General features: G+C 42.7%; 1 protein-coding gene across 10 annotated transcripts in view; it reads left to right on the top strand.

Annotated features, from left to right (window-relative positions):
- LOC147718545 (phosphatidylinositol-binding clathrin assembly protein-like) overlaps positions 1–22,906 on the top strand; it is an 882,838-nt gene that overhangs the window by 464,038 nt on the left and 395,894 nt on the right. For all 10 annotated transcript variants that reach the window (XM_086918490.1, XM_086918493.1, XM_086918491.1 and 7 more), the window contains exon 12: positions 1,607–1,710. In XM_086918490.1, coding sequence (XP_086774616.1) covers positions 1,607–1,710 — 104 coding nt within the window. The remainder of the gene's footprint in view (positions 1–1,606; positions 1,711–22,906) is intronic.

The following is a 22,906-nucleotide window of genomic DNA, read 5'->3' as shown; positions in this document are numbered from 1 at the left end:
TTCCTTTTTAGGACATGCAACTGCATGATCCCAAGAAAACCGCTGTAGGCACATAATAGCCTTTTTTCACTGTAAATATATTCACTTTTTACAATTTAAGAGAAATACATTTTTTCTTAAAAACACGTGAGTAGGGTTGGGAAGTTGTGCACCCGTCCTGAAGAAGGAACACCGAGTTCCGAAACATGTCGACGCACACCAGAGGTAGTGTCCATAATAAAGACCACTGACCTCACCTTGCACTCTTTTTTAATAGTATCAGCCAGGGGTCTCGAATAAAGTTTTTTCAAAGAACCCACTGGCCAGGTACTTTTTAATCCTCACTACATCCCCCACTCATACTTTCTAATACCCCATCATTTGCACCTAACACACACCACACATAGTCAACCTTGATAGTGCTCCCGCGTAGTCGCTGGTCGTAGCACGCCGCATCCCTCTAGCGGGATGCGAAGACCCCGATGATGAAGCATGACACCAAGGGGCCTGTTGGTGTGTGAGGGGTATTTTACACAACACTGAGTGTCTCCCATGCACTCTGAGTAGGATTCTTCTTGTTTAATTATCAGTGCCCGTGGAGTGAGAATCCTGTCTCTATACTCTACCTCCCCTTATTGTTAATTTTTTGACTGTGTGTATAGACTTTAATGCATTACACGGTGACATGGGTGAATCAGATGTAAATCCTATGATTGTACGCATGCTAAAGGAGTGTCGGGAGGGATTCCTGAGGGTGGAGGAAGGGTTTTGGAACAATATGGGTTTGTTATATTAAATCGGTTATGGAAAAAACAAAATCAGAAATACTATGTACCTATACATTCTGGGCAAGCAGATGCAAGTAACATCCTGATTATTGCTACGTTCACATCTGTATGTGTTTGCTCTGATTACTATGCTAATAAACAGATTTTCAAAAAAAAAAAAAAGAATGAAAGGAAAGTGTGTGTTGGTTTGTGAACTGAGGTTGAATGTGCTGATTATTTAGCCAAATGCTTTTTTTTATTAAGAGAAAATGCCAATTTCAAGCCTTTCTCTGAATGCCCCTCTCTCATGTCCATGTGACCAATGATGTGTTGCATGTCCAGTTGTATTTGCAATAGCACAGAACAAGTGAAGTGCTTGGAAATATTTTTTGCATTGCTACTACAGGGCTTTGTTCTTTATTTCAAATGTCTGGAATTCCAAATTAGTGTAGTTTACAGTTATGATTTATTGCTGACCTATGTTTAGCCACCCCTATGTTGTGTGGGATTTAAGATGTGGTCTTTATCTTGTTTTGGTATCATTATTGTGCGGCCTATCTGGAAGCACAGCCTCGGTTTTCAAATTCTCCATAGAAAAAAGTCAAAGTGCCTTTTAGCTGAAAGTAGAATTATAATAACAATGGGGCATTTGAATGCAGTTTTTGTACACTATACAAAGCTTTATTAGTATGTTTATGTATGTGAATATTGAGTTTATTTTACCGTGTTGTGTTTTGTGCCAAATAATAAACTTTAACTTTAAAAATGCTATTTCTGTTTTCGATTGGTAGTGTCTCTTTTATACTGGTCTTTCCTACAGCGATTTCTAATCAGTGACTTTCTTTTATTTTTAATTCTAGCATGCCTAACCTTTCCAGTGATCTATTTGATCTTCAGCCTACATTTGTTCCTACTGTACAGAGTACGCCTGCCATAGCAACTTCTGCTGGAAATGCGTGGGGCGGTAAGCCTTTTGGTTCTGTTTTTCCATTGGGTGTAATGGTCAAGAAGCTTCCATAATTATTGGGGGTATTTCAGAATTGCAAATTGAAAAATACCGTGGCATAATTCTGATGCGTTTCTCTTCCTTTGCTTTATCAAAGTTCCTTGAATCATTCTTTCTGTTCACACTATGTAACCGTTAATTCAGTCCCATTAAATATTCTTTTTTGGTAAGTAAGATGGATCTTGTGTATCTAACTCTTTTTGCCCTGCAGGAGCTATGATCCTTGGAATAATTCACATCTGTTAAAATGAGCTCTAAAAGCTTTGTTACACCCAACTGGTTTTCAGGTGGTTCCTGAGACATTTCATAGTAACAATATGTTTGATATATGGAGCCCACACTACACCCCTGTTTCTTTTTTCCATGTGACCAGTGGCATGAATAATGTAGTTACAATTTTCCCTATGGTTATATTGTGAAAATATAGCTTGAAAACTATTCAACGTGTCAGTAGTTTGTGTTTAGGTGATTCCCCTCGCAGATGAGAATCATATCTGAGCTATCTTATGCACTGTGCAAGTGATTCTCAAGAAAATGCCAAAATCTGTGACTGCTGGGTTGCGACCTCGCATGGGTGCAGATTTTTAATTTACGCAAGTCACTAGGGTTTCCTGTGTGTAACCTGAAACTTGCAACTCCTGGAAAACGAAACTGTTTTAAAGTCATACTTGAACTAAGAAAAGGTATTTCTACATGTGTAGTTATACTTGTTGCATAACTGTACATGGAGTCATGGAATGGCACTTTTTAGGTCTCCTACATGCAGCTTTTGATGACTATTTATTTGACAAAAGGCCTCTTGTGGACCATACTAACAACTAAACTGTGGGCGTAGAGGTAGTCCTTTCCTTACCATTGGTTGGCTTTTCTATCACTCACTTGCTTCTTATTCAACAAGTTTCCTTCCTCTTCTCGAGCGTGTCCCTCTCTTGGAGTATAGTTTCTTTACCATCCTTTTAATTTAATGACTTGTATCCGTCCACTGCTCTCTTACAGGGAACTACTGCTTTCTTTTTAGCACTCCATGAGAGTGCATCTATTTTCTTGCTGCTTTCCTCCTCAAATAACCTCCTCCCTCCCCATGTGCTCCTGGCTTTTTTGGGGGGTAGGCAGGAGGAAGGGTCTTCTATTTTTTATTTATTTCCCCTGCCGCCAAAGCTTATCCGTTGCTCACCTAACCTTTGTTGACCTTAAAATATTCCTTTATCACATTTGTTAAAGGGCTCCTGCAGCTGCCATTTGTTGCCAAGCTAAAAGTACTTTTGTACAAGAAATATTTTTTAAATTTACCAATCCAAGTGGCAGCTGCTATCTTGAAACAATAAATTAAAATAACAAATAAAATGGCACTCATCATTTTGTAGCCATGCATCATGCATGGTGAAGTATCTGTGGGCATATGTCATAACACTTTAACACACATTAGGGGAGAAGAGGCCACTAGCAGTGTTATGACGTGGATGGTTGCATGTGTAACATCATGCTTTTTCTTTCGACAAAATCATTTTATAGATATTACTATCCTTTTGCCTCAAAAGCAGACTAGGAAGTATATTAATGCATTAAGTAGCTTTAGGTTACTAAACATGATTATGTCAAGCTCTATACCAACATATACATAGTTTGATGAAGACGTCTAGTGCTTTGCACAGCATATAAATAAATTTTAGTTCCTTGCTAAAAGCCATTCACTAGCATGTCATCTTCCAGGATGTAGATGTTGAGCTACTCTTTCGGAGTGTCATCTCACTAAGCTAGAGTTATTTCACCTGTGACAAAAGAGGTCCACAAGCTGGACTTAATTTTCTCCATGGACCAGGAGAAATTTTGTGTGTCTACCAGAAAGGAGATAAATCAGAACTATCAGAGGGACCAGTTTGATCCATGATTGTCCGTTAGAACTCTTCATTTTATAAGTATTATACAATTATAAGAATTTTTATAGCCCTTTAGGTGTATACAGATTTTTCACTATGTTGCTTATGGTACTGCAATCACATCGGGAGCACCCTGGGACGTGCCCATTATGAGTGTTGGGTCCCACTACCAGCAGACTGGCTTTCCTTTGTTCTCTTGCCTCTTCCTTATATTTATGGGCAAACGTAGAGAAGACATGACTCCATGTGTCCTTCAATATGTCTGGTGTACCCCCTGACTGTCCCACAATGTTCCCTCCTGTCTTACTGATCATGGTGGTTATTTTTAATTATTATTATACCTGTAGAGGATTAATTTTAACTTCCTTTTCTCCAAGTGATTAGCTCCACATCATATCTGCATCCACTTAAGCTCAGGCCTTTTGGAGGGGAGACTTGGACTTTGCATTCTCTCTACATTTCTGCTAATGTCCTGTGTCTACTATGAAATAATGTTGTGGTTTTGCGATTTCTTCTCTGGTCTTCCAATAAGTCTGATTGTTGCTTTACACCCAAGGCTTTGGACCTAACCAGGATTACCTTTGTGGTTTTGCTTTCCACTGTCTGGCAGTGTTGTTGACGTGAATGTAGTGGTGCCTTTTGGGAGACTCAAATCAAATTGGTATGATGATGTGCTCTTTAATTGATATGTTGTATCCTTTAGTTTGAGTTTTACAATGTCTATTGTTTAACTTTTTTCATCATTACAGATGATATACAGTTGGCAGTTACTCTTGATTGCAAGGGTTGTACTACTTTTCTCTCTATAGACTAATTTTCAAATGCAAGATTTGAAATCCCTGAGTTGTAATTGTGCTTTGAAGATAAAGGTAAAACATTAAGTCAGCTGTTTCGCTTTGTTTAGAACCCTACATAGTGATTTTCAAGAAGGACTTTTAAGTTAAAGTAACTGAAATGGCATTTTTCTCTCTATTTTCTAACAGTGACTAGTCCATGGCAGGTTTTTTTTATCTATAGGCCTCCTGGTCCTCTTAGGGTGTTTGTCAATGCTTTGGCACATGTAAGACCCCCTTATAACATTCACTGTTAGAATTTTGTGGTCCTAGGGGACTTGAATCTACATTTTGATGACAAACTTAGTCCTGAAACCTCAGAGCTTACAACTGAATTAGAGGCTTTAGGACTGGCTCAGATAATATACTTCCCAACGCATACTAAGGGACATACCCTTGACAACATTTTCTCGACTAGTGCTCAGATAAACACCCTGCCCAGTTGCCAGTGGCATGGCCTGAACACTTGACCCTCCCATTTAAGATCATGGTATCTTGGAAGAGTTCAGTCCAGACGAAACAGCACACAGTGCCAAAAATGAGCGCAACTAGCTCCAGATGCTTTTACGGCCAAACTGACATAGAGTACTCCAAAACTTGAAGCCTGTCCACAGATAGCTAGCAAATAAATTACTTTCTTGGATTACGGAAGTAGGGGACTCCTTAGTGTCTCTGAAACCTTGTAATAGTTCCTGCCTCAGCCATCAGCGGAATGGTTTGCAGAGAAATTATTAACTCTTAAAAAAAAAAAATGTAAACCTCTTGAACGTCTCTGGAGGAGGAATTACCAACCTGAGGCTAAAATGAGTTACTTAGAAGCTTTAAAATAGTATCACAAGCAGATTAGGAGAACGAGTCAAGATTGTTATGTGCATAGAATTGAATTATTTAAGGATGCTCCTAAAGATATCTTCTGTATAGTAAAAGAGCTCACCTCTCTCAGCGTGTTACAGCACTGATGCCTTCTTCTGCAGATTATTGTAATAAAGTGGCTAGATTCTTTGCTGAAAAAATCAAGAGACTCTATGCCACTTTTCCAGAGGCCAGCAGAAATTTTAAATTCATCCCCCCAAAGGATGAACTACTACATGAAGGGCTATTTATTTTTCAAGCACATACGGTAAGAGATACTCTGCAGCTTCTTTCAGTGGTTAAATCTGTCTCACCTACAGATACCAACCTCCCTAACATGCTGTTGCTAGGGAAGGAAGCCATTACTCTGGCGCTTAAGAACTTGATGAATTCTTCCTTTTGTTCTGGGCAAGGTCCAAGTCATGGAAACATTCAAAGGGGGTCTCTTTGGTGAATAAACCCTCCTTGGACCCTGTGCACCCAGAACATTTGAGACCAGTATCCCTGCTTCTCTTCTTTGCTACAGTTGCCAGAAGATTTCTCAATCTCCAACCGACCAAATTTATTGAAGTATTTTTGAAGTAATTTTGCGTTCCGCGGAGAACGCAAAAGTGCCCAAAATGCTGCATTCCCCGAATTTGCGACATTTTTTGCTTGTTCGCATTCACTAAATGCGTGTTCGCAAGATATTTCCCCCGAGCACGCAAACAGCGATTGCGAACAGTAAAAAAGCATCGCGAACAAGCAATTCTGCGTGTTCGTGGAATTTTGCGTGATTTTTTACCGTTTCGCGGAGATTTGCGTAACGAGATTACGCAAATTCCGCCCACCCCTAAAGAAACCATTTGCTCCATGAAACTCAATCAGGTTTCAGAGCTCTGTATAGCACTGAATCTGCTCTACTCTTGGCATCTTAATTGTTGAAAATGGCTGCAGATGAAGGCAAGGTGGCAGCTTTGATCCTGTTAGACTGGAGTTCTGCTTTTGACATGGTATCCCATGACCTTCTGCTGGAACAGCCGTGGGATACTGGAATCAGAGGTGGTACATTGTAGCGGATCAAGCATTTTCTTTGAGATAGGTCCTTCCAAGTTTTTCAGCATCCTTTAAAGTCTTAAAGCCGATCCCTGGTACAAGTGGTTCCAGAGGGTTGTACCCTAAGCCCAACGCTATTTAATGTTTACATGATCCCTCTAGCAGACATAGTTACAAAACATGGAGTGAAGCTAGTGTCCTATGCTGATGACACACAACTGATTATTACACTAGAACAGAATGAAGCAGAGGCTGCTCCTAAACTTCAAGCTTGTTTAATTGACCAGGCCAATTGGATGAAACTCAGTTGTCTTCAACTGAATGCAGGCAAATCTGACAATATCGTTGTTGGCAAACAACCCTCAATCTGGTCTCATATCTGGTGGCCACTTGAACTAGGGCTGAGCCGGTTCCTATACCTAAAATAAAAAACTTAAGGGTGTGGATTAACACACTATCATTTTATTGCATGTTTGACCGGTACGTGCCTTGGCCTACAGAGAATGTTACATAAAATATTAGATCTATTACCTCGGGCAGCAAAGAAAAAAACATTATCCAGGCGGTGATTATCTCCCGCTTTGACTACTGTAATGGTCTCTATTTAGTAGTCACAAAAGGTAGAATGAGAATGCTGCAGAGATTACAGAATGCCGCAGCCTGGTTACTTCTGAACATCTCAAGGCGAGCCCCGGTGGAAGTGGCTCTTGTGGAACTACATTGGCTGCTGGTGCAGGACAGAGTGACTTTTAAAACTTTATGCTTTTGTCACAAAATCCTAAACGAGAAAGGCCCTTGCTATCTATTCTCTCTTCTTGCCCCTTACAAAGCTATCCGGAATCTTGGATCTGCAGGCACTGCTGGCTGACTGTTCCTACCATACAAGGAGCACGATTGGGAGGTAGATCTTTTGGCTTTCTAGCTGCAAAATGTGGAACCAACTGCTGCCGGATATTGGGATGCAGCCATCAGAGGTGAAGCTCTGTAGGAAATAAAAAACATGGTTCTTCAGGTCATTTTGGGCAGATTGGCGCGGAGGTAATTGGACGGGGTGGTGTCTAACAAGGAGGAAGAATTATTAGTGCGAGGACACTCCGTTTGAGTAATCAGACGCTCTACAAACTATTAATCTAATCTAATCTTCTGGAGCTAAGCTGGAGTTTTTCGGACCACGAGTGTCATCTGCAATCAAAATTATTGCCACCTTGATCCCACCCACAGCATCAGCAGCACGTATACAGGATTTAACATGCTCGTCCACTCCGTTGATGTAGAGTGAAAATGGTACGGGGGGTAAGAAGCAACCATTTCGTACCCCCTCCTTAGCACAGTAATGATCTTGTGTTTTCATCAACCGTGCCCAATGAATCCTTACAAAATTCCCTTTATTCATAAACTAATTAGTAAAGATAAAATTCCAGATGAAATACCATGGTCACATAGAGTAGATCACAATAAGCGGCTGGGAACATTGTCGAGGGCACAGCTTAGATCTATGAATACCACATACCGATCGCTTTTTCATTACCACAAAATTAGTTAATAGGAGTTTAAACTTCAATGCTTGGTCTGTTGAGCCCATTTTCTTCCTTAGGCTGTCTGTCAGTGGGATCTTGTTCACCTTGGCCCAGCTTTCAAACCTAATAAGCAATACACTTCAAAATACTTTTTGAGTATTGCCAAGCAAGTTAATGAGGCAGTAGTTGGCAGGATCTTGCCTATTACCCTTCAAAGATGGGCATATTCTCTGCCCCCACCTATGAGAAGGGGTTGGAGGCTCCCTGTAGAATTGCATTCCTGATGAGGGTAACGTAACGGCCCTATAAGATGGGGTCCGATTTGTAGAGGTGGGCTTGGATCTCAGCAAAGCGTGGAGACTTTCCTGACTTTTGCTTGTTTATAGCAGACTTTTGCTTGTTTATAGCAGCTATTTTCTCTTCTAATGAAAAGGGGCTTAAGGCATGAGATACAACATGGTTGCATCTGCAAACAGGTGATCCAATTGATGTGACTGCCAGAGAAAGTAACTCAGAGAAATGTGAATACCATTGGTCTTTAGTTATAGATGACTCTGAGGAGGTACTTCATTATTGTGTCCTGAGGCTATGGCTTTCCAGAAGGTTTAAGGATTCATGTTCCTAACAGCAACAAGCAGTTTATTCCTGTTAGCTTTTTCCATTCAGATTTCTTAACCCTAATCAAATATTGGTAATGATGTCTTGTGTCTATTGTCTTGTGTCTATTGTCTCTGCGATCCTTCTAGATCTCAGCGCGGCCTTTGATACGGTATCCCATGCCATCCTTCTCAACCGTCTGGAGACCTTTGGAGTGGCTGGTCACGCCTTGGACTGGCTCAGATCTTTCCTCGAAAACAGGTCCTTTCGAGTTTCTGCCCCCCCCCCCCCTTCCTATCCAAACCTCACCCCATCGCACAGGGAGTTCCGCAGGGCTCCGCACTGAGCCCATCCCTTTTTAATCTCTACGTCCAGCCTTTGGCAGCAGTGGCCAAAGAGTGGGGATTAACATTAGTATCCTATGCCGACGATACACAGCTGGCCATCGCTCTCTCTGAAGGTCCCTCCAATCTATCCTCTAATTTCAAAAACGGACTCTCTGCAGTCGCCCGATGGATGACAATGAACTGTCTACAACTTAACGGCGGAAAGACAGAGGTACTCCTCCTGGGCAAAAACACCAGCCTCTGGAATGAACATTGGTGGCCATCCTCCCTGGGAACCATCCCCCCCCCCAAATCCCTAGTGAAAAATCTAGGTGTTTGGATGGATGACTCACTCAACTTTCGGGCCCACACCAAGAAAGTTGCCGGCACCTGTATTGGCCTGCTGAGAAGCCTCAGCCACATACTAGGTTTTTTTGACGCCAAAACCCGCCAACTAATTATCCAAGCCACCATCCTCTCGCGTCTAGACTATGCCAATGTGCTACTTCTTGGTGCCAACAAATGCGAGATAGCACGTCTCCAACGTGTGCAGAACTCTGCAGCCAGAACTCTGGTCGGCCTCCCCCGCAGATGCTCAGCCAGAGCGACCATCAAAAAATTACACTGGCTACCCGTCGATTCCAGAATCTAATTCAAGACCCTCATTTTGTCCTTCAAAATTCTCAAACTCAACAACCCCCCTCTGCTTCGACCCCTCCTCACTCCCTACGCCCCGACACGGAACCTAAGATCTTCCAACCAAAATCTCTTATGCGTCCCTCGCATAAAACTCAGCCGCATGGGCGGCCGCTCCTTTAGGTTCCTCGGAGCCAAGATGTGGAACGACTTGCCACAACACATCCGCTCAATAGACAATCTACCAGCATTCCGGAAAGCTGTGAAAACATTCCTATTCCCTTGCCTGTAACCCCCCTCTGTCCTGTCCCCTCCCTCTGACCAGGCTCTGGGTTCCTAGCGCCGGGACGCCTCATTGCTGGGGCAGCTGTCGCGCTCTACCAAAACTATAGAATAGAATAGAATAGTCCTTCTTGATGGACTGTATTAGATATGTGAGGTTACTAACTTCGTTGAACCATTGCTTGGAATTGTAGGTAGGTTTCTTTCTGGCCAGAGTTTGCCTAAAAGCAATGGTGTTATGAATACTGCAGGGCTGCTATATTGGTTCATGATGTATTGTGGGCAAGCAGAGGAACTTTCTTTTAGGCTAAACATCTTGTGATGGGGGGGATGTCAATGATAAATCGATGGTAGACTGTATTTCATGCCTCCAACAGGTGCAGTTGATGATGCGAAGGGTGGAATGGGAATGAGTTTCGATGATAGAAGAAAGCACCAGTGTATCATGTTTGCTTTCTGGCTGTGTTTCAGTGTGCATATCATACATTTTGTCCCAGTGGTATATGTCTAAAAGGACAAGATCAATTTTTGATAGAAAGTTGGACACTTGGTCATGTCTGATCTGGAGTTTCTCACAACCATTCATGCTGTGTGATAGTCGTCAGAGCTACCTGGTGCCTTGTTGGTGTAAAGTGACTGCTAATAATTGTAAAATGTAGACTCTGGGGCGAGCAGGGACAAAACCAGTTTTGCAACTAATAATCATGTTGGGTAATACTGGATGTAGTTGGTTTGGGCCTTTGCTTGAACGTTGATGTCTAATTTGAGTTAGTTAGGGCTCACTCATCATTACTTCCTTAAATAGACAATAGGCAGCTGAAGGGTGAGCCAAGTAATCCTGGTCTGAAGATTTTCCTGCATTCAGAGCTCTGAATCCTAAGCTACAGCGCACCCCTTTTCTTATGATTCAGATTTTTCAGAACCTTTTTTCATATTTGGTCTTTATCTACCTGGTTTTCTTCCCTTAATCTTCATAGAGCTTGGACATTAGATAAATACGATCTTGTGGTTAAAAAGTGATTCCTTTATGGATCATGTATGACTTAGTGGTGCCTGTGTTACCTTGGAAAATTTTATGTAAATCAAGATAAAGAAGTATTCTAACATTTGGGGAATATTTTTAAAGATCACGTAAACGTGTGTAGACGGACTGATCAGAAAAATTGTTACAGAAGGGAAGTACCATACTCTTCTTCCAAATACTCAGTATACAGTCCTCGCCTTCCTTCTTTTTACGCTCTTTGATGGTTTCTCTTAAAGCCTATTACTGCTGCTTTGTTCTTTAGTCTGTTCAGCTCTGTCTTTGTGTCTTGCCTTTTGTGGAGTGTGGTAATTGGGTGGAACAGGTATCATAAGCTCGAAACTTCAATTTTAGGGAGCTGTTGAGTCATATATGATAGTTAAGCCTATGCAGCTTTGTGACCTAAACTGCTCTAGGAGCAGCTGGCATCATCTGTGGATATTAAGTCTTCCAGATGTTGAAAAGTTATACAATTGTTTTTAATTTTAATAACATCTGTTTATTGAAAGATGACAGGATACAGAGCAATGTACACAGAAACAAATACAATATCATATATATGATTTACAGCTATGAGTGCATCATCCCTCTTCAATTTGCTTTTTTATCCCTAGGCCTTTAAGCCGTGATCTCAAGGTCCGTTCCCCACTGCATTCCCCCCCCCCCCCGTGGTTTTCACATAGGTTTCTGCTATAGGTATTTGCTGTAGATGAATCGGACACTGACACAGGTTACTTATGCAGGAAACGTGGCTTTATTTGTAGAAAGCAGAACGTCCTAACCTCCAGCTAGCCAGACACCAACTGTCTCGTCTGGAACACATCAGCCGAGTCAGCCTAGAATGTCAGACACACATTCTGAATGGGACTTAGAGGGGACACGAACAACACATATAAAGAAGATACAATATACAACACACCTCCTTCCCTTAGGGAGACATGTTGATCAAACTCTAACATATGTAATCACTTAAATAAAGAGAAAGTCTATGAAGACGTGAGCACCTGGAACTACGAGAAATAGAATGATCTTGAGCAACCTCACTTTGTTTATTGGTATGAGTGGTAACAAGATTATCAACATTATCAAGACCATCAGCATCACCACCACCCTCCTTCCTGCGATTAGAAACATTCGGAAGAAAAGGAACACACATTTCCACAGGAGATAAAAGCATATACCCATTGTTCTGCAAGGGAATGCACTCCTTACCACTTGAATCACAGTCACTCAAAGGAGGAACAGAACTCTTATTAGACGCCAACCTCTGATAAAGAGCCACTCTCCGCACATTCCATTTCTCACCATTCTCCAACAAAACATAGTCTCGAAACACTTTCTTAATGCGGAAAGGACCTCTAAATTTGGCAAGACCTCTAGTTACTCTACCTGACTTAACCTTCACCAAATTACCAATAGCAAACTTACACATTTTGAAACTAGAAGATGAGGGAATATCATCTCCCAACTGTTGATTTTTGAGCCAGGAAGGAGTGAGTTTCGTGCCTGCACGCCTCCCGCGCATAAGCTCAAAAGGACTCTTTGCATCATTCCCATGGGCAGTGGTGCGATACGCCCACACCATCTCTTGAACAACCTCATTATAGAAAGAATTTGATGCACAATACATCTGTATTATGCCTTTGACAATCCTGTTGACCCTTTCACACAAACCATTCCCTTGCGGATTGTACAGAGTGGTGCGGTGATGTGAAATTCCACAACTGGAAAAAACAATCGCATCTTATTGGACGTGAGCTGTGTGCCATTATCCGTTATAAGTACAGATGGAAAACCCTCATCCAAAAATAACCTTTTGAGGAAAAGAATTGTGCAATCCATCGTAATCTCTTTCACAAATTCAACAACTAGCCACTTTGAAAATACATCTATGGCTAAAATTCCAAAGCGACAAGACGTAGGCAACTCATCCATGGGACCAATAAAATCAAGGCAGACACTATGCCAAGCCTGATCCGTGGACTCAATGCAAGAAACATTATGGTTGCCAGCAACCTTTAGCCTTTTCTCCCCCTCCCTACAAGTACGGCAACCTTCAACCCATGAAGCCGTTTGTGATTCAATACCTGGCCACCTGAAATCAGCTTTGATCCTACGCTGAGTTAAGGTCTGACCCAGGTGCCCCTCATGAGCCAGTCTCAATAACGTATGTCTCAAGTCAAAAGAAGGAATAAACCTATTGCCTCTTAAAAACAATCCATCACTATTCAATGAAAGCTCATCTAAAATCTTTATGAAAGGGCGTATGGAAGGTGTAACACAACTCTCCCTTTTTGCACCTAGTTTAACCATATCATATTCGCTTCCTTCAGCACCAAATCCTTACTCATAGCCAGACACCACTCTTCCTTGGTAAAAGTACCACCAGATAATTGCACAACATCATCAATGTAAGCAACAGTGCTCACATCCTGGCACTCAAGATCCTCAAAATCAATACTAGCATCAGCCATGGGAAGACGAGAAAGGCAATCAGCCTGCACGTTGCGCCAAACCGGGACAAATGAGATGTCATATTGATACTCCTGGAGCTTAGAAGCAAGCCTCGCCAACCTAGGGGAACCCTTACCAGTACCTCCAGGAGACAATACGCTCAACAATGGCTTGTGGTCAGTCCTCAACGGAAACTTTGTCCCCCACAGATAGGACCTAAAATAATGTACACCCCATGCAGCAGCCAAGGCCTCTTACTCTATGACAGAGTAATTCTTCTCACACACCGTGCAAAAGGACAGCCCCCAGGCCCAGACAACTAGCATAAACCATCAGAATTGACAAACACTGTCGAAAGGTGCCAAGACACCCACCTCACACAACTCTTTCTTGATGGCAATAAAGCAACTAGAGTGAGTATCCTCCCACACAAACCCCTCTCCCTTCTTAAGCAAAACCCTCAACACAGCTGTTTTGTCTGAAAATGTTTTAACAAATTTAGCATAAAACTCAATTAGTCCCATGAAGTAATGCAATTGATCCTTATTCGAAGGACATGGAGCCAACTGTATTGCCTCTAAAAGATTATTTTTCGGTCTAACGCCCTCTGAAGATATCTCATAGCCTATGTAGTCTACTTTTTGTACCAGAAACAAACACTTGTCCTTCCGCAGGGTCAAACCTGCCTCCCCAATCCTATTCAACACCAACTTCAAAATTTGATTATGCTCCGCAACAGTGTCACCAAAAATCAAAATGTCGTCCTGAAAGAACACAACTTTGCTCACACCCTTGAACAATTCAGTGACCATTCTCTGAAACACTCTGGCCGCTGGTATTAACCCAAAGGGAAGCCTGGTGAATTGAAACGTGCCTTCACTTGTTATAAAAGCCGTTACGTGTTTCGACTCCTCATGCAGACAAACCTGGTGGTAAGCGCTTTTCAAGTCCAGCTTGCTAAAGAACTTCACACCATTCAAAGTTGACACCAACTCCCCAATATTTGGAAGCGGAAACTCATCTGCAACAACACACTTGTTCAAAGAACGCAGGTCCACACAGAAACACATTTTTTAATCTGATTTCTGGGTGATGACCACTGGAGAAATCCACGGCGACGCTTCAACAGGCTCAATAATTCCACCCTGTAACATTTCATCCAAAACCGCTCTCACTTCATCCTTGACAGCAATAGGTATTCTCCATACTTTATGTTGAACAGGTGTGGAATTGCTCTTGATCAAAATTTTGTGGACATACCCTTTTAATAAACCCAACTCTTCCCTGAACACACTCTCCTCACCTTCGATTATATCATCAACAGAATACTCATCAACCACCATGACTTACAGCAGCCCTGGGATTGACCATGATGTGGAGATTGTATTGGTGGATCCATTCCAAGATAGGTGGGCCATCTACAGCGACATATACTCTACCATGAATAGACCTGTTTTTAAATACAATATCAGAGTCCAGACACCCTATCAAGTCAATAGCATGTCCCTGGTAGCTCGTTGGACAAATATCAACATCATTCAAAGATACATCACCCCACACACTCACAAACATATCCTCAGGTATGATGGTGTACCTGGATCCTGCATCTACCATGAGACTAACAGTGTGACCATCAATGACAAATTCGGCTGTGGGCCTGTTTTCTCTTAATTCATTAAAGGTGACAACATCAGGAAATGAATCTTCAACCACCAAAATCTTATTTCTGTCCCTCTTAACAATAGCAGTTCCCTCATCAACCACAGCAACCTTTGTCTTTAACTTGTTACGACACATTCTTAAAAAGTGGCCAATCTTTCCACAACTCAGGCACTCTTTGTTGTTTGCGTAACAGAATCTCGCCTCGGACGTATGAGCATTACTCCCACATCTCATACACAACATTTTACCAGGCGTTCTATTATTAAAAGTTTTCTTTTGTACATTCTTGCTTTTACTCTTAACAAACACCACACTTTCTTTGTCAAGATGAGTATCCTCATCCAACACCCGCTCAGACACCGCCGAAATCTGACTCTGAGTGTTACATTTTTGTAATTCTCGCATGCACCGCTCAGATTCCTCCACTACTTTCGCTAAGTCAATTGCTAACTTCAGTGGAGGATTCTTGGCTGCCCATAATCTCTCCTGGATTTTTCTATTGTTGCATTGGACGATGAGTTGATCCCGTATTAACTCATCAGTCATCTGCCCAAAATTACACTTGACAGACAACTCACGAAGGCGTCCAACAAAATCATCTATGGACTCCTCTCCGCTTGTTGATGTAGAACTTATACCTATTCATGACTAAGTTCTCTTCCTTTGCGAACCTAATTTCCAGTATCGTAACCGCTTCTTTATATTCATCAACTGAAGATTGTCCAGATTGCAGCGCTTGAGGAAGGTACTGAAAAACTCTCTGACCCTCCTTACCCAAAGCACGTAGCAATAAAGCCTTTTTACGCTTAGCCGAGAAATCTTGACCATCTAACGCTTCGATATAATTGTCGAACATTTTTATCCAGTCTTCCCATGAGATAGATGGCGTACCCGGCTCACTTAAAAATTGTGGCGGCATCGCTACAACCACCTGTTGAGCCATCATAAGAAAGACCCAATCAAAAAAAAAATGTCAAAATCACTTAGTAGATGACACTGTCCACAAGCAGAGTGAATGCGTAGATGTAAAAGTGAACTGGTACAAGACACTAGTATTATCCGACCATCAGGATATGAAGAACAATAAATAAAACTAATTTCAAAGGCTCGACCAAGCAGTTGACAGGAAATGATGATGAAGATGATTTGCGAAGTCACTGTAAACTTACTGATCTACGAAGCTCCTTAAGATGAGCGTGTTATCGTAAACCTGCTGACATCCCGCTGGAATGCGATCACGAAGAGGAATTGTCTGGGTGGAGAAACGCACCAGCAGCACTACTCGCACCCGTGCACCTAAATCCTGGAAGTGCAAGACTCAAGACGTGTGGACGCATAGAAGCATCGATACTGACACGTCCTAATCAGACGCGAGCAGAATGCTGCATACACTAAGGTACTTTCCTCAGATAGTGCGTCACAGCCGACACGTACATCGTGAAGCTGCACAGAATCCTCGCGCAGAACACTCACGCGAACAAGCTCGAGCTTACTCCAGCTCTCCAACAGTTTCCTCAAATATATTGAGACAAAGATCATCACAAAATACCTTTCTTTCGGTAGTGGGCACAGAAAGACGTCATGCGCTATGGGTTCGTTATCTTGGAGGTAAGCTCATGTTGTTCACCACGTTGTTTACTTCCGTAATATCATCTGTAGAAGTGACAGTCTCGTCTGACCGGCTGCCAGTAGTTCCAAGTCATTATTATCACAACAAAATGTACCTGGGGGTCACAAAAAAGAGTCAAAACAGAGTGGATCACAAAACCAATGCTACACAAAAGACACCAGTGAGTGGGTCACCTATGATAGTGAAATGCAGGCCAAGTTGAGGCTCAAGAGCATATGGAGAAATAGTTCCCATCAGAAGCCACACTGTACCGCCCTCTTTCTCATCATTTGGGTTCTCCTTACCCAGGAGACAAAACGGCCGGTCAGATGTTACCGTAACCGATATGTGTGAGATAAGGGGTGGTGTACAAAGTACAAAAAATTACGTGGCTACTGTAAAGGCAGTGTTAGAGTGGTAAAAGTGTTAAGTGAGGGAAAAATATATAAAATTAGGTGATCAGGTGGACGAACAACATTTATTAGTGTCTCCCAATCCCTAAGGTTTAAAAAGCAAATGTGAGTGCGGGTTTCAAATAATCACCGTACTCAGTGGTGGTCAACATGTTTCTGCATTGTGTTGAACATAGTTTCAAAATGCATTCTTCAGGACCGGAAATCTAAAAACACTGCTACTTAGATTAGAGAAATTAAGAACAATATCACCTGTTCTTCAGGTACATACTCAACCGTATACTGTTGCATCGCACGATATCAGATCCACACAGCAAGACAAACAAATAGAAAAAGAACATGAATATGTCATATTCCCATGAATTATATACTGTGATGAGTGCACATTCACATGTATAAAGACAAACATTGCCAATTAGCAGACTCACCCAAATTTGGTGGTTGAGAGGCTTCACCCCACCTGGCCACAGCGCAGGTATGAGGAGCACCGCTCTACAAAGAATTCACAAGTAACATCTTTAGAGCAAAATATCAAAAGATAAAATGAGTTTACAAGGTGGCAGATTGCTCGATATGTCCTTCACAGTCCACATTGATAAAAATGTGGACCATCCCACTCGTACTCGACTCCATCGATCCGAAAATGACAGACCAGATCAGGTACTAAGTTAAGGATGGCATTCTTATAGAGAGCTAAGCGTTTTTAAAAAAACTGCGCTTGTCAGCGTGTTAGTTCACTAGTCGAGTAAAAATACCCCTTAAGTGTCAAACATGATCGCCTCTACACATCGCGCTTGTAGTATAAATGGTCAGCGTGGTAAATATCAGGCAATCGAAGTGTAGGAGCGTGATGGGCGTTCCAGCGCTATAGTACACTTATCCTGCGCTGATCCTGATGGTAGGGCGAATGCTATCTATCATTGTTATAGAAAACTAAGCGTTAGCGTGTTTGTTCACTGTTCGAGTAAAATTACCCGTTAAGTGTCAACCTAATCGCTTCTAGACATCGCGCTTGTGATATATGAGTGATAGAAACCAGGCAGGGAGTGCTTAAGCGCGATGGGTGTTCCAGCGCGTTTGTGCGCTGATCCTGATGGTGGCGCGATCGGTATCTAGCAGCGCATTGTCAGTCAGGCAGCGAGCTCAGGAAAGGCTAGCGCTCGCTTACCTGTCCGTCGGTGTCTCCTGGCAGTCAGCTGTACTGTCTGGGGGGGCACCGACGTTTCTCCAAGAAGACTAATATGCACTTCCTCATTGCGTCCAGCAAGATGGCAATCACATGATATGATCACGTGATCACGGGCATGCTGGGATATGTAGTCCCAACAAGGATTAGTGCATAATATAGACTATCAGGCAGATGGATCTATGCGCAAGTAGTATGCCTAGGGAATTCAAATAAGTAATCCATAACAAAAATGGGGGTGCTTCGAGGTAGAGCAAGAGAACCAGCGAAAACCCATGCAATTAACTATTTTGAAGTTCATGTTTTGTAGTGAAACCTCACAGGGACATCCAGGGAATGGGTTCATTAAGTCCCTCTTTATCACTGTTGAGACGGTACACCCACTTCTGTTCAATTTTGAACAGGAACCGGCTGATGTCAGTACAGGATAGGGGTATTTGTGGTTGTTCTAGAACCGTCCAACAAAAATCTTCAGGGCCATGTCCCTTTTCCAAGAAGTGTGCGGTGAGACGGGTGGCTTGTTTTTTACACCGCACTGTACTTTTATGTTCTTGTAACCTCGTCCTGATTTTCCGGGTCGTCATACCGACGTATCGCAAAGAGCATGGACAGGTTATCAGGTATATAAGATTACTGCTGTTGCAGTTGGTGAATTTTTTCTGTATCCAAGGGCGATTGGTCCCAATATCGACCTCAGTGGATTTCTTGGTTTGGGGACAGACAGTGCACGCCCCACATGGATGATGTCCAGAAACTGGAGGTAGGTCCCACAGCGTACCCACTCGCCTAGGTTCTTTGTTTCGTGGGCGCGTGTGGACCAATTGGTCTTTTAAGTTTTGTCCTCTTTTGAAGGCAAAAATGGGTAGAGCGATGTCATCGTTTCCAGTCTTCAAGATAGACCAATGCTTCTTTATGATTTTCTGTACCTGATTTGAGCGTGTATTAAATGTGTTAACAAAGGCAATGCGGTTGGTCTTGTCTTTTGGTGGCTGTATTTCCAATAGGGATTCCCTGTTATTGTTGGACGCCCTCTTTTTTGATTGCCGAATGATCTTTCTCGGGTAGTTCTTTTCACTCAGTTGGATTTCCAGATTCTTAGAGTGAATTTCAAAGGCCGCTTTGCTGGAGCAGTTCCTTTGTACCCTCAGAAATTGACCAAAGGGCAAATTGTCCCTCAAGGCTCGCGGATGACAGCTGTCGTACCTTAGTAGTGCATTTCTAGCCATCGGCTTCCGATAGAGTTCCGATTCAATGCCATTGATGGTTGCATGTAGCCTCAGATCCAAAAAGGCTAAGGATGTTCTACTGTGTTCAATGGTGAACTTCAAGTAGGCATTCTTACTATTCAGCCAGCCATGGAATAGTAATAGGTCTTCTTCAGTGCCCCGCCATACCACCAGGATGTCATCGATATATCGTTTCCATATGTACAATGACGAAAGATATGGGTTGGTGGACGTCAAGACCTCCTGCTGTTCGAAGTTATGGACGTAGAGGTTTGCCAAGCTCGGCGCGAAAACACTGCCCATGCTGGTCCCGGACGTTTGGAGGTAGATGGTATCCTCAAAGCGAAAGTAGTTCTCTTTCATCGCAATTTCGGCTAGATGCATGATGAAGCTCGTAGGCGTTATAGATTGATGATCACTCTGTTCCAGTAAAGTACCTACTACCTCTAGAGTCTCGGTTTGTGGGATAGACGTATATAGAGACTCTACGTCAAATGATACCAAGATATCAGTTTCGATGTCATATTGTATTGTTGGTAGTAGTCTGAGGACATCTTTTGTGTCCTGCAGAAAGGTGGGCATCGCCTTAACCATTGGGTTCAAGAAGTGATCAACAAAAGTTGATAACGGTTCTAAGACAGAGCCAATACCAGAAATAATAGGCCTGCCAGGTGGTGGCCTCTGAGGTTTGTGCACTTTTGGAAGACAGTAAAAGTACGGAACTGTAGGGTGTTTGGTGATTAGGTACTGTCCCTCTTGGGGCGTTATCCAACCCTCACCGGTTGCTTCCTCTACCAGATTGTTGATTTTGGTTTGCAATCTCTCTGTTGGATCCTCTCTCAATGGGAGATATGACTTCTGGTCACTCAGTTGCCGGATGCACTCATTTCGGTATGTCTCAGTATCTAAGATGACTGTTGCTCCACCTTTATCAGCTGGCTTGATAGTGATCTTTTCGTTAGATGTTAATGAACGTAGAGCAAGCTGTTCGTCCTTTGAAAGGTTCATGAATGGTCTCGTCTCAGTTTTATAGATGCGATTGATGTCATTCTCCACTGCCGCTTCAAAGGTCAAGACCTTCGGAGGTAGAACAGCAGCAGGTGGATTCAAGTTGGAGGGTTTTCTCAATCCCGTATTGTTGTCTTCAGGGACAGTGCTTATGTGTTCTGGTTTAGAAAAGAAATAGTGCAATCTTATTCTTCGGAAAAACTTAGCCAGTTCAATTTGGGCTACGAAAGGGTCCCCTTTCTGGGTAGCCACGAAACCTAAGCCTTTATTCAAAAGTTGCTCTTCAGTAGGAGAGAGTGTGTGTGAACTAAGGTTCATCACGAGGCTTTTTGATTGCTGGTCCCTGCAGTGTCCTGTGGGACTTTCTTTCCGCTGCGGAGATCCATTCTCGATTGTTGAGGAGTTTCCGTGTTCCAGTGCACCTGTGGTGTCGTGGTTCCTTGTCTCCTCCTGCCCCTGCCTCGTCTCGGGCCAAATCCTAAAAAAGGAAACTACCCTGGACCCTGTTGCATTGGAGGGGGGCCAAAAGCACCCATTTGAGGGGGACATTGAGGTCCAAACATCCAGGGATTAGCCGGCCACCAAGGTTGGAAGTTGTTAAAATTCTGGATACAGAAAAAATTCACCAACTGCAACAGCAGTAATCTTATATACCTGATAACCTGTCCATGCTCTTTGCGATACGTCGGTATGACGACCCGGAAAATCAGGACGAGGTTACAAGAACATAAAAGTACAGTGCGGTGTAAAAAAACAAGCCACCCGTCTCACCGCACACTTCTTGGAAAAGGGACATGGCCCTGAAGATTTTTGTTGGACGGTTCTAGAACAACCACAAATACCCCTATCCTGTACTGACATCAGCCGGTTCCTGTTCAAAATTGAACAGAAGTGGGTGTACCGTCTCAACAGTGATAAAGAGGGACTTAATGAACCCATTCCCTGGATGTCCCTGTGAGGTTTCACTACAAAACATGAACTTCAAAATAGTTAATTGCATGGGTTTTCGCTGGTTCTCTTGCTCTACCTCGAAGCACCCCCATTTTTGTTATGGATTACTTATTTGAATTCCCTAGACATAGTCTTGCGCATAGATCCATCTGCCTGATAGTCTATATTATGCACTAATCCTTGTTGGGACTACATATCCCAGCATGCCCGTGATCACGTGATCATATCATGTGATTGCCATCTTGCTGGACGCAATGAGGAAGTGCATATTAGTCCTCTTGGAGAAACGTCGGTGCCCCCCCAGACAGTACAGCTGACTGCCAGGAGACACCGACGGACAGGTAAGCGAGCGCTAGCCTTTCCTGAGCTCGCTGCCTGACTGACAATGCGCTGCTAGATACCGATCGCGCCACCATCAGGATCAGCGCACAAACGCGCTGGAACACCCATCGCGCTTAAGCACTCCCTGCCTGGTTTCTATCACTCATATATCACAAGCGCGATGTCTAGAAGCGATTAGGTTGACACTTAACGGGTAATTTTACTCGAACAGTGAACAAACACGCTAACGCTTAGTTTTCTATAACAATGATAGATAGCATTCGCCCTACCATCAGGATCAGCGCAGGATAAGTGTACTATAGCGCTGGAACGCCCATCACGCTCCTACACTTCGATTGCCTGATATTTACCACGCTGACCATTTATACTACAAGCGCGATGTGTAGAGGCGATCATGTTTGACACTTAAGGGGTATTTTTACTCGACTAGTGAACTAACACGCTGACAAGCGCAGTTTTTTTAAAAACGCTTAGCTCTCTATAAGAATGCCATTCTTAACTTAGTACCTGATCTGGTCTGTCATTTTCGGATCGATGGAGTCGAGTACGAGTGGGATGGTCCACATTTTTATCAATGTGGACTGTGAAGGACATATCGAGCAATCTGCCACCTTGTAAACTCATTTTATCTTTTGATATTTTGCTCTAAAGATGTTACTTGTGAATTCTTTGTAGAGCGGTGCTCCTCATACCTGCGCTGTGGCCAGGTGGGGTGAAGCCTCTCAACCACCAAATTTGAGTGAGTCTGCTAATTGGCAATGTTTGTCTTTATACATGTGAATGTGCACTCATCACAGTATATAATTCATGGGAATATGACATATTCATGTTCTTTTTCTATTTGTTTGTCTTGCTGTGTGGATCTGATATCGTGCGATGCAACAGTATACGGTTGAGTATGTACCTGAAGAACAGGTGATATTGTTCTTAATTTCTCTAATCTAAGTAGCAGTGTTTTTAGATTTCCGGTCCTGAAGAATGCATTTTGAAACTATGTTCAACACAATGCAGAAACATGTTGACCACCACTGAGTACGGTGATCATTTGAAACCCGCACTCACACTTACTTTTTAAACCTTAGGGATTGGGAGACACTAATAAATGTTGTTCGTCCACCTGATCACCTAATTTTATATATTTTTCCCTCACTTAACACTTTTACCACTCTAACACTGCCTTTACAGTAGCCACGTAATTTTTTGTACTTTGTACACCACCCCTTATCTCACACATATCGGTTACAGTAACATCTGACCGGCCGTTTTGTCTCCTGGGTAAGGAGAACCCAAATGATGAGAAAGAGGGCGGTACAGTGTGGCTTCTGAT

The sequence above is a fragment of the Lissotriton vulgaris genome, chromosome 4_1 (genome assembly GCF_964263255.1).
Source record: "Lissotriton vulgaris chromosome 4_1, aLisVul1.2, whole genome shotgun sequence".
Lineage (NCBI taxonomy): Eukaryota > Metazoa > Chordata > Amphibia > Caudata > Salamandridae > Lissotriton > Lissotriton vulgaris.
The sequence above is the reverse complement of the archived record's forward strand: the minus strand, read 5'-3'. Positions and strand labels throughout refer to the sequence as shown.